This window comes from Glossina fuscipes, unplaced genomic scaffold, assembly GCF_014805625.2.
Source record: "Glossina fuscipes isolate IAEA_lab_2018 unplaced genomic scaffold, Yale_Gfus_2 90, whole genome shotgun sequence".
Lineage (NCBI taxonomy): Eukaryota > Metazoa > Arthropoda > Insecta > Diptera > Glossinidae > Glossina > Glossina fuscipes.
The window spans coordinates 2,532,112-2,545,345 of record NW_023998444.1 but is presented as its reverse complement, the minus strand read 5'-3'; the positions used below and the strand labels follow the sequence as shown (position 1 = coordinate 2,545,345).

At 34.4% G+C, this 13,234-nt stretch overlaps 1 protein-coding gene across 1 annotated transcript; it reads right to left on the bottom strand.

Moving 5' to 3' along the window:
• Window positions 1-3,787: 3,787 nt before the first annotated feature.
• LOC119638580 (protein-L-isoaspartate(D-aspartate) O-methyltransferase-like) lies at window positions 3,788-4,471 on the bottom strand. The gene has a single exon (XM_038035448.1). It carries the CDS (start codon window positions 4,469-4,471, stop codon window positions 3,788-3,790), a length of 684 nt encoding a protein of 227 aa, XP_037891376.1.
• Between the last annotated feature and the right edge of the window lie 8,763 nt (window positions 4,472-13,234).

The following is a 13,234-nucleotide window of genomic DNA, read 5'->3' as shown; positions in this document are numbered from 1 at the left end:
GTTTGTCGCTTTTCTTTCACTCGTGTGGTCGAAAAGATCTAAACGACGTTGTTCTTTAAATATTTAAAAGCAACTTGTAATTATTGCGCCATCGAAACTATATGTTCATATATGTATATATCTTCTTACTTTTCAGACTTTCTTGTTCTTTTCTGCAAAGTCAAAGTAATGCATTAAATTAATGTAGCCGGCCAGAGCACTGGCGGAGACTGCGTTCTTAGCGGCCTAAATTAAATATTCAGCCAGGACGGACTCGATTATATAACTAGTCAAAGTAAACGAGACTAACTGAATTAGTCAAAGACTGACAAAGCCAGCTAAGATGGGCTAAATTAACCAGTCAGCGCTAGATTAACATGGATTTATATAAGCGGCGAAGCGAAAACTAGATTGATTCAGTACTAACTTGTGTAGAGTAAACCAACGCAAACAGTCAGGTCGGATTAAACGAATCTAGCCTGGTGTGACAGATTAGAGCACTCACTCAAGCAAGTAGACAAGTCTACGTTAAGACTGATTAGACTGAATAGCGACGGACTGACTAACTAATTTAGCCAGGGTTAGAGCAGAGTAGTTACCCATGGAGAAGTAGATTAAACTCACATACCTTGTAAATGCCATAAGTTTTCTAATATTCGAAGATCAGTTTTCAGAGCATCTTATCCTATGAACGCTTTAAGAATACCTCACTAGAAAAGTCAGCAAAGACAGAATAGACTAACTCGAACATGTAGAGAAGACTAGGCTAACCCAGCCAACTATGGCAGGCTAAACTAATTTAGACACCTATAGCAAATTAGATTAATTCCATGAGACAGAGTGGACCCAACTATTCAGTCATCCGGCGATCGCTAAACAAGCCTCATCTGTATAAACAGATTAGACTAACCAAGGCGGAAAAAACTAACAGTCAGCCAAAATGGTCGAGATTAATTCAACCAGAAGGGACAGACTAGACTAACAGAGCCAAATATTAAAAACTAACCCAAGCAGCGTAGACTAGACTAAGTCGAACAAACCGAGTAAGTTATACTAACTCAACAAGACTAAGGATGATAGATCAATCCTACCGGTCAGGATAGGCCGGACTTATCCGTCCTGTTATAACAGATTATACAAATCCGGTTAATCGAAGTTAACTTAACTAACTAGGCAGCCCCATCGGATTACCCTAACCCAACTGGTGAAGATAGATCACGCTAACTTAGCCATTCGACATAGACCAGGCTAACCCAGCTAGCCAAGGCGAACTAAACTAACCAGCCAATGCAAATTCGATTGCTATGCAATCTGAACTAGATCGGACCAGCAAACTCAAGTGGTATAAACAAGTCAGCCGCTAACCAGTATAATACACTAAAGTAAATCTTTTTGTTTGGGAAATAAATTATTCAAACACTTGAAAACAGATTTTGAAAAATTTTTACTACTCTTTTTCTTTTTATAGTACATATTTGTTTCAATAATTTTTATTAATCAAAATTTTGCAATATATCGTTACGATGCCGGTCTAGCTTGATACTCGCTTGCAAGTTTCATTAACTCAGTTTGCTGGCTTACTATGTCTTTAATGCTAGTTATGTTCAACGCAAAGTGACGTGACAACGCTATAATACTTTTACAATTTTCTTTTATCTTCACATCCGTCCGTGATCCGCGTCGTCGATCGTATGGAGATCCGCGTCGATTGTAGGGGTGACTACGCCGATTTTCACGTCTACTATGATAATTTCTTTCGATGTAATCATTGTTAAAATTCAAGTGTCCCCTACTTGCACCATCTGCTGGCGATTCATTCTCATCGTCACCCGTAGAACTCTCTAATAGCGAACGCGGTTATTATTATGGAATGCACAGTTGAAAATTTATTAGAGCAATTTTAAAATACCGTTGCCATCAGAAGAGCGACTTGCCGCATCCGCCGGTGATGACCTTGGTCTTGGTCCAGGGGGACACAGAAGTTGCAAAACAACGCCGTCGACAACTGAATGCAGAAAGTTCCATATCTCATCATCGATGTCAAGGTCCACCATCCTTAATTTGTATTAAAATTGGAAATAAAAACAAAACTTAAAAAAAAAAAGCCAAATTTTTCTTTACACAAATAGTTTCTTTAAAAATTCTAGCGTAATTATATAACAAACTCTAAAAACATTTCAAATTTTTAATCAATAAATCAAAATTGTACAAAAATAAAAAAAAATGGGAAAAATAAGCTACAATTTCTAAAAATTTTCACTCAAAATTTTACTAAATACGAATAAGTACGCTACAAATAGGCAAGGCCGACAATTAGATACTACCTGCTATACTGCGTAGGATACTCAAACATCAAGGTGCTGTAAATTTACTAGCCTTACCCATTAGAACTCTCCGATTAGAACCCTTACATGGATTGATATCTAAAAAATAGACCTAAGTGGTCCAAACTCGATAAAGTCACTTTGTATGGCAAGTTATTATTATGGGCGAATTTTCATCAAGAAGTATTAAACCCTTTTTCCTATACAAAGTTTCGGTTTCCTTAGGGGCGATTATATGGCAAGTGGTTCAAAATATTATGCATTCGATCCATAGTTTTCACCGTCAATATAGAATGCCGAAAAAGTATTACTGAGCGATTATCGTCACGGTAAAGGTTTGTTGTGCGGATGTACATAATACCTAGAAACGCTTAAGAGAGACCCATCTTTTATAACACCGGCCCTTTCAGATTTATTTTTTAAATTATTTTCTGGAAAATAAGAAATAATTCTCAAACGATCTAAACTTGCCTGTCCATCTGTCCGCATGTCCGTCTGCTCATTTATTTTTATGTTCAGCCTACAGGTCGTATTTTTTGGGATATCTTAACGAACACACCGATGTTCTTCGATCCAAGGACGAACGCTATTGAAAATGGTGCGGACCACTCCTCAAATAACGTCTCACTCAGAATGTTCGCTATCGTTAAAAGAGGCAAGAGCGTCAAAGTCGGGCAAAGCCTACCTTTAGATACCATACACCACCTCGTCTCGTGCAGTTATTCAATCCTTTCTTTAATAATACATCCAAACTCACACATTTTCGGCCACTACCCCTATAGTATCCCATTCTGAAAAGTCGTTACAAGAATATTTGTAAGGCGATGTAGGCTTTTAAATGAATATAAATAGTTTGTCTTAGATCTGTAATAACAGAAAGTATGTATATATATATATCTTCAGTACGTGATAGGAAAATAAGAAGAAAAACCAATAGTAACCAGCACTGTCAAGTGACAAGGTCAACTTTCATTGAAATAATGAATCACGTGTTCTTCTTGTTCTTCTTCTGTGAGTCAGCAAATCAAAAACAGATGATTTGCTGAGCTGAGCAAAAAAAAAGGTTTAATAAATCATTTGCTTTTGATTTTTTCAATTTTGAAAAGAGGAAGAAAAAGAACAAAAGGTTGAAGTAATTCGCAAATCGAAAAGAAGAAGAAAAAGAACAAAAGTTTGAAGTAATCGCAAATCGTGAGAATACCCGGAACTAAAAGGGAAGTAATACTAATATGTGAAGGCATTCAAAAATGTAACGGAATATTCTATAAATTCCCGATTGGAAGCGTCCTTATAACATTAACTTTTCTTTATTGATAGAACTTGCTAAAATTGGATAAGGAAACGAAAGCTTTCTGTAATGAATGCCTGCTGCATAGACATACGATCAACTATTATTATTATTATTGTTAGTGCATTATAGTGCAGTTAGCTTCGTCAAGACTAAGTGAAAGTATTACAATAAATATTTTAAAATTTCAATAAAATCATGAATGATGTAGATCAGTTAATGGAACATATTTAACGCCCATTAATATGGTTTCTTTAATTGTTCCATCGTGCTTTTTGTCATACTGTCTCATCTGTTGGTCTCCGTCTTCGGGGCCAACAGGTATAATCATGCGTCCGCCCTTTGCCAATTGATCAAGTAATGGTTGCGGTGTTACAGCAGCAGCAGCACCTACGTGTATAGCAGTATAAGGCGCAAATTGTGGATATCCTTTGCGACCGTCGCCCTCAACAATAATTAAATTTCCGGATTTTAACATCTCTGCATCGTCAGCGTCGAGATTGCGCTTACTAAGTGCGACCAAAGCTGGATTATGTTCTATACCAACTACTTTTGTTTTGTCACTCTTCCGTTGAGCTTGGATATAACGCCAAAAGCAAGCAGTTAGATAACCCGATCCTGAACCAATATCCAAAACATGACTACCGGGTATCATGCGGTTCCGCAAATATTCCATTGCAAAGGCATGCATGTAAGGTGCACTAATTGTGGCACCGTAACCAATACTTTGAGGCGCGTTCACATATGGATTGTAAGGGGCATAAAATCGACGATCTGTATTAACCATAGCGATGGCGACCGCTTGCGTGCGGATTATTTCGTAATCTTTCAATCGCTGTATAAGCTCAACATTGTTCGTTATTGCTGGGAGTAGAGACATCTTCTCTTACGACACTTAATTAATTTCGTTTCAAAAAGTTGCAATAAATTTTTTTTCTCTTATGAAAAATTAAAACTAGGAATTTTTTATTATCCAACTTGAAAGAAAAAATTTAATTTACTTTCATTGGAATGATAAAGAATCGACATAAAAACGATGAAAGAAAAAAATGATTTTCAATTTTTGCATGAAATTTTTGAAATATTTTTTTATTCTTACAAAAATTTTGTTTATAAATTGATTTAATTAAATTAAATTACTCAAATGCTTCCAAGTTTTATGATGTCGAGACAACAAGATTTCCATTTAATGATTTTGATATCTTAATGTGTCGCCGCTTAAAAATTCTGATGTTTTTCAAATCGAATAAAGTTTTTCGTAAGAATGTTTTTAGTCTTTTCAAGCCTTTATGGATGCGATTATTATTAGCATTGTTATTACAATGTCTGCTCGATTCAATTGCCTTAAGGCCATTTAAAGCTTTTGAATTCGAATTAGATAATTGTGGAAATGCCGGGTCCACGGCTCCGCTTTCAGTCATCAAATGTGATGAATTATGAAAACTTTGAATTTGATTCAATTCGACTGGACGCTGATGAACGTTGCAATGATTATGATGACTGAATACATTTAACAGACCATTCAGTGAGTTGAACAACTCATCATTTTCGTCCGTATATAATATTAAGAAATCGCCATTGTCATCGTTAAATTCAATTTGCTCATTGATAGTTGTTAAGGTTGATCGACTAACATCGCTGCGTTCTTCATATTCTAAATTCTCAAATTCAAAATTCATTCGATGCATTATCTGATGCTCTGTCATTTCATAATTGCTTTCCAATTCTTCTAAAACGATTGGAATATCTTCGGTGAAATTTTCGATAACGCCGCTGCTTTGCACTTTGTAATTCGGATTACACATGTTTAATTTTATGCAAATTAAAGATAAATGAAAAATGGAACAATGTAAATAAATTCAAATTAAAAATTTTTTAGATGTATACAAATTTAAAAAACAATTTTCATAATCTTTAAGAAAAACCTAAAAAAAAAAAAAAAAAATTGATTTAAAAATGAAGTAGAAATTTTTGAAAACTTTTCTGTTTTTTTGATGTAAACAGGTAAAATTCCAGCAGGTCGTCTGTCTATACCGAATAAATGTCTCAATACGTCTTAATGGCTTAAAACACCAAACAATAACAATTGCCAAATGTCGTAAATAAATGTTGAACTTTAAAAACAAGTAAAAACATTATAAGGCCGGCCATTAGATAACATACATCACTTCGCTCTTTACAGTTATTCAATCGCTTTACAAATAATATACCATTTTTTACATATTATTTTCATACAAAGGCATAGTTGTCATGGAAGCCCTCACCAAGTGGCTTTAGATTTTCTTTCCATTGCTTGCTTGCTTTTCACCATAATCCCTATATAAGTTGGAGTCAAAGTTTCCATCATAGAAAACTGGAAACTAAAAGGCTTGCTTTTCATGATTACCTTTACATATGTTGGGATCTGCGAAATAGATCTATGTGATCCAAATTCCTTATTTTTAATTTTGCGAATTCGTTTGCTACCACCGAGACCAATTTTCATCGAGAAATATTAAAAATAAAAACACTTTTGGAAGAGCTTACTATTCAGAAGAAATCTTATAGCGGGTGAGACCCAAATAATACAACCATGTGGTTCATATTTGATTAACTTAATTTTTATGGAAAATTATTACCAGCGACACATTTTCATCATAAAACATTAAAAATTCCATCTTCTTGGCAAATGTTGGGAATGTTTATATGCGTTGGTATCCAAAAAATAGACCTACGTGGTCCAAATATCGTAAGGTTAATATCTATTTCAATTTACTATTGTGAACTAAGATTCACTATGAAATATTGAAAATTAGATCTTCTTAGCATATAAAGATTCAGTTTTCATGGCATGAGAAGAGGTACAAAAAATTGCCTCGGCTGAAACAAATTTTTCCTACCACATTACAATCTCAAAATACTATTACATAGCGACCTTTGTCGGCAAATTTTGAAAACTGCAAATTTTAACTGAAAATTGATAAGTAGTCGAAAAAGTGATCCGAATCGAAACATTTCCAATAGCGACTATTTTTGGGCCAAAACACGTCAGCAAACCAAATTTTACCAAAATATCTGAAAAATTGTCACACGTAACTTGAACCCAAGAATACATGAAAGGACATCAGACGTACAAGTTCAGATCGAATCAGCGAATGATTCGATCGGTATAATATCTTAAGCCCTTCTGGATGTTACGCACGTTACCTCAAACTTAATACACCTTGCGCCACATGTGGTGTAGAATATCTTCTTCTTCTTCTGACATTTAAAATGCATTTCTTCTAGGGATTATATAATTCAGGAAATATTGTCAAAAATGTTTCAGAACGAGCAAGTTATCGCTTCGAGTATAATAGCAATGTAGTCGGCCTTAAAGTCGAAGTGATTGAGCAAAATGTCTTTATAGGGGATTTGCTTAAAAGCCACCAATGGAAAAGTATTCGCCCTTATAAAAAGGGAGTCAGACAGAGAGTCTACTTCTTGAGACCTCCTGGGTAGCTACTGAAATTTCGACCTTAACCAATCGTATAAATGTCTTATTGTCAAAGCTTGCGAAAGTTAAGTGAGTCTGAGTCAACCGAAGCACTCCACCTGCTTGTTCACATTAGAAAATCGTTTGTTTCGCCTCCTAGCTCACAGTAGGCAGATAAAACTCATTGAATGGTTTGCTTCCTATTATCCTCAAACCCGATCCATTTTTATAATTGAAGTTAACCTGAGTATCTATGTTGGCGTTCTATATTCTTCCGGCGGATTACTTGTATTTTGGTAGGTTATCCATTGTCTAAATAGAAGTGTAAAAGTTTTGTTGTGATCTACTGAAGCTTTTGGCTAATTAGTTCACATTAGTAAGTAATGCGAAAGTACTAAAATGGCGGATGAAAGATGCTTACTTGTTCACTTTGCGCTAGTATGAATTCTCACCATACCCTACCGCTAATCTCAGCGACATTAGTGATCTTAAGAAGTTACCAAAGTGGAAGAGGGAACTTGCTTACCTACTCGCTTGCTTTAGTCGACCATAGTCGACGTTAGTAAATCTTAGGAAATTACAAGGAGTGGCAAATGAAGCTTGCTTACTTGTTCACTTTCCATTGGTTTGAATTTTCTCCATCATTCTCTATTCTAGTCGATATTAGTAAATATTAAGAAATTACGATGGGATGACAGATGAAGCTTGATTACTACTTGCCTGTTAATTTGAAAAATGAGCAAAATTTCGAATAAAACTTTGCATAAGATATTCTTCGTTTTTCTATGGATCTTATGTTTATTATCGTGATGAGATTATCAATTTAATACAAGAAATTCTTTTTTATATATGATATGTAATCATTCACATATCGTACTAATATCATGTCCTTATGAAATTTTTAAAAAGTCGATGCTTTCTCACTATTTTCAATGGCGAGTTCTTTTTAAAAATGATTAAATGAATACTCTTCTTGCTCAACCAATTGATTGATCGCGTATGGGTGAAAGTTATTGATGCTAAGGCTGTTAACCTTATATTGCTCTATTGATGAAGCTGGCGAAACAGGAACAACAGGTGAGACTGGACATAGATGAACGTTGCATTGATTATTACTATTAAGTATACATAGGGGATTATTCCACGAGTTGGGAAAGCCTTCATTTAAGTCAGTATATACTATTAAGAATTCCTCGCATCCATTACTATATTCTGCTTCGTAAACGTCACTAATTGGTAACGTAGATAATGTAGAAGTACCATTAGCAGGGAATCCGTTCGCGTATGCACATGGGAAATTTTGAAAATTATTCATTATTTGTGCCGGCTGATAATTCGCTGATGATAGTTGCCCTTGAAATGGTGGCATATTACCTGCCATCCCATTAACGGCGAGATTCGATGTACTGCATGGCGGATAACATACTGTATAGTTTTGCATTTATAAGCCGGGGGGGAAAAAAAAAGATTCAAATTTGAGAAGAATTTCTTGTGTTTTTGAAAACTTGATATATATACAAATATATATATATATATATATATATGTATATATATGGATATACACTCATTTATTTGCATATATATATATATGTAAATATTTTTACATATAAAAAAAAAGGAAAAAAAAACAAATTTAAATAAAATTTTTCAAATTTTTTTTTTTGAATTGAAAGCCAAATGTGAGAAAACCTAAGTTATGAATGAAACGAAAATTGTCGGAGAATTATTATAATATTTTTTTTTTTTGTCAAATTCAATTCTGACAACTAGCGTATAATACAGCTGTCGTCAGATAAGTACAAACATTGAATGGCTTAATTTAATTAAAAATATAATATTAATGCACAGAGATGTATACGAGTTCAAGCCCTCTATTGTTGGGCAACAATTAAGAAAGTTATACACGCCTTGCATTGAATCCTACATAGAAAGTTTTTTTATAAATTGAAATGATATTAGGGAGAAGAAGAGAGTTGACCCGTTTGCAGATAACACATTTATACATCTTTGATTATTGGGTGAAGTAATTGACTGTTTTAGGGATCCTGGGATTCTCAATTATTATGAGGATGTTTACAAGTAGATAATGTTTTAATCTTAGCAGTCAAAGTTGCAAGTTTCTTCTTGAAACCGACCGAAGAAGAAAATAATGCCCATCTTGAAAGCTGCCTTTGATATGCCGAATTTTAGATGAGAGAAAGGCAATCATAACCATCTTGTATCTCAGGTTTGATATGCTGAATTTTAAACGAAGAAGAGAAAGAAAATTATACGTATCTTGAAATCCATCTCTCATATGCTGAATTCGAAACGAAGACGAGCAAGTCACCTTAATGCGCTTACCTTTAATTTGCTGTATTCCGAAAGAAGAAAATAAAAAAAATTTTATTTACTTTGAAACCCAGCTTTGATATGTTAAATTTTAGATGAAAAAGAGTTAGAAAATTGTACTTGTATTGAAATCCACCTTTTCATACATTCTTAACCCTTCCCTCAATAAAAATAAAACGATATTGTTGATATTAATTGTAGGCCTAATTGCGACCTGATCTAGTCGTTTGTTGTTTCAAATTTTTTCTATGATCGATCTCTCTCGCGTTGCCCGATATACGTGTGACACGTTGATAACCGGAAAGCGGCCGTAATCTGTTTGTACTAAAAATTAGCTTCCCCTGTAGCTGCTTGTCCGTTTTAGTTCTTTAGCAATGACTCAATAAGAGAATGATAACCATTTTAGAAACTGCTCTTTGATTATTTACTAAGAGCTTATATGCTTAAGGTCAGCGTTGTCTCCATAATTTTGCCACCATATTAATTCCAATAACAAGCGGAAGAACGAATGACAAACGCTTTTGAAACTGTGCCTTAACTATTCACTCAGAGACTGTATGCTTAAATTTAGTCTTTCTGCGATAATGAACGATTTATGGGCGTATCAGACACAGGCATCTGTGAAAGTATATATGAATACATGGATGAAGGTATATACATATATATCTGCACGTGGCTTTGAATACACATATATACTGTCTTTCTAGGCTCCAATGTAAGAATTATTTTCTTTTTAAGATACCTCATCTTACTATATGTCTTGTGAATATATTTATATAGGGACTAGGATGTTAACTTTGTAGAGCTTATGATCCTTACCTTGATTCGTAGGAATACATTATAACCAATAATCGAATAATAAAAAATAAGTAAATTTATTTTGTCATCAAGCTCCAATAATAACTGGAAGGAAGGAGGACGGACTTATGGGCTAAACTGAATGTACACAAAATCTTGTTCTAAATTGGGATGATATATGTATGGATTTGTGAATCACACAAATATCCATTTGTGCGTGTTCCAAACTGAATGATAAATTTTGTAAACTTCTGACCTTGGCTGGGAGTTACGCAAGCAGACAGGTTTGTGTCTTTAAAATGCCTTCTTATGATTGTCTTTTCATTTTCTTTTCAGAGAGAAAGAGAAAGAGTGAAGGAAGAGAGAGAGAGAGAGAGAGAAAGAGGAAAAGGAAGCGGAAGAGAATATGAATGATGAAATAAAAGAAAAAAAAAAACAAATCCACATTCTTACATGGTTATATATATTAAGAGTGTGAGAGATTGCCTTAAAGTGGATGCATATATACATTCAAGTATATAATTAATTGCATTTGTGGTTGTGTTAAAGTTCAATTCATCAAGTCAAACAATTTCAAAAATTTCAATTGTTTTCATATATTATACATTTCAATCTACGTGTTTATCTCAACATACCAGACTCTCTCGTGGGCTGGGGACACACCATGCTAATAATCTTTTCATATATATAAGTTATGCATGCATGTGGAATGAATTATTTATAAATAGCAAATCGAAAACAATCACAAAAGCGAAAAATGAAAATGTACACATATATGTTCTATAATACCATCTGCACAATGGGAAGCAAATAATATTATTGTGAAAAATAAATACATACACACGAGTACATATGAGTATGTTTTTATACCGCAAGGAATGCAAAGTGTAAATTGAATACACATGAAATACATGAAAATTGAACAAAATTTTATTATTAAATATTTATCGTTAATGTCAATAATTTATTTAGCCAGAGTTGTGGTCTCTTCACAACGCACACGCATTGCACGAAAATCTAGTATTTATTTAATAAGCTTAACTGAAATTGTTTAAGAAAATACATATAATTCTTTTTTCGGTTCTTCTAAGTTAAGCCTCGGTTTTAAGAAAAAATTAAATGAGAAAATTAAATTCGGTCGAGATCGAATCTTTTATACTTATCATCGTCAGCCGCCAAATTTGAAATCGATAGCTTCATTTTTGCAGCTAGGAGAATGTTTAAAACAGACGGACAGTCGGTCAGAGGGATATGCTTAAATCGATTTAGGATTTGATGCTGATCAAGAGTGTAAATACTTTGTGGGGTCTCCGATGCATCCTTCTGTGCGTTGAAAACGTTTTGACAAAATGAATGTAATCCTTATCCTTCGGTGATGGGTGTAAAAAAAAAATAAATACAAATTGGGAGCACTGCTACTACTAGACGTCCTACACCAATTCGCTTAATACAAACATTCATTCATTTTCTTGATAATAAATTCAAAATGAGTTTATTTTCATGGAAGATCCCATATTGGACGATTCTCAAAACGTCAACCACTTTTCTTGTCAAAGATTTTAGTAATTTGCATTTGTTTCCATTATGAAAATCTACAAGTCAGACTTTGTCGTATTAGAAGTGTTTGGTTGGGCCTAAGTAAGAGGTCTATTTGATTTAAATTTTATATCAAATTACTTTTACGAATCAATTTTCATTATAAAATATCTATAATTGAACTTTTTCCCCCTATAAGGGCTTCTTTTTATTAAGACGTTCTTATGAGATCGGGATCAGAAAACGGACCTATTTTTTCATCGAGGAACATTGAAAATTAAGTTTATTTATCATATAAACGTTCAGTTTTCATAGGAAGATCTGTTTGGCAGGGGTTCAAAAAGTTACCCCAACCGATCTAAATTTCTCATTATTTTTATATTTTATTTATTGATTTATTTATTTAAATATATTGGCTACGAATATGATACTCTTGGCCAACTTAAGAATTTCGAGATAGTCTAAATTGTAACCTGGGCCTAACCTAAGCCTAGAGATTGTTACTCAGCGATTCCTCAAAAATTAAAACCTCTTTTTCGCGTATCTCTCTGATATCTTGTTGTTAAATTTTCCGTTTATCTCACTATCCTCTGTGTCCTTATTCACGTCGGATTCAGTATATTTTGCTTTTTCGTCTCTCCGTCCATCTTTGCTGATGTGCTTCCGTATGCTCCTCCTTTCGACTGATCATCCCTTCGACTATTCATGCCTGCGACCGCCCATCCGTTTTTCGTCCATCGATCCAAATATACTTCGAATTATTTGTCTCCATCATTGTCCGTTCCTGCGACCCTTTATGACTGTCTGCTTCCGCGTATGTTTGTCGCTCCGACTGTCCGCCTTTCTCACGTCTGTTCATTCAATCGTTTTCTCCTCGAATTATCTATCCCTCTCCGTTGCAGTCCCTGCGAACGGTTTTCGTTGCGATTGTTTTTGCCTGCAAACACTTTCCCCCGCGACTGTTTTTTCTTGCGATCCAGCCCATTCCTGCAAGTGTCGGATGTTTAATTGTCCGTCCTCCTCTGCGACTGTCCATCCTTATGAGTGTCTTTGTGCGCCTCTGTTTTTTCCTGCCGTTCCCTGTCTGTCTGTTCTTGTGGTTATTCATCCCTACGAATATACTTCGGTCCGCCCCGGAAACTATTCGCCTATATGTGGTCTCCTTCGACTATCTATGCCTTCATCACGATGACGATTCCGCTTCAAGCTGACTTTCTGTTTCCTCATCTTTAACCCTGAACATCTATAGCTGTTTACTTATCTCATCGCTCGTCCAAGTGATTATCTTTAGCGTTTTGTATATATCCGTAAACCGCTTAGCGTTACAAAGTTACCGGGCAGTGTCATGAGTTTCCTCCTAATATGTTTTTGGTCTTGTTTGTAATTTAATTTACTTTTCTTCTTCTTTTTTCTCAATATAATTAAATATGATTTGTGAATATGCATAGTAATTAAAATCATGTAAAAGCATATATAAGTAGTAGTAGTAGTAGTAGTAGTAGTAGTAGTAGTAGTAGTAGTAGT

Coding starts and splice junctions, on each gene's coding strand:
- LOC119638580 (XM_038035448.1), bottom strand. CDS start 4,471: ATGTCTCTACTCCCAGCAATAACGAACAATGTTGAGCTTATACAGCGA.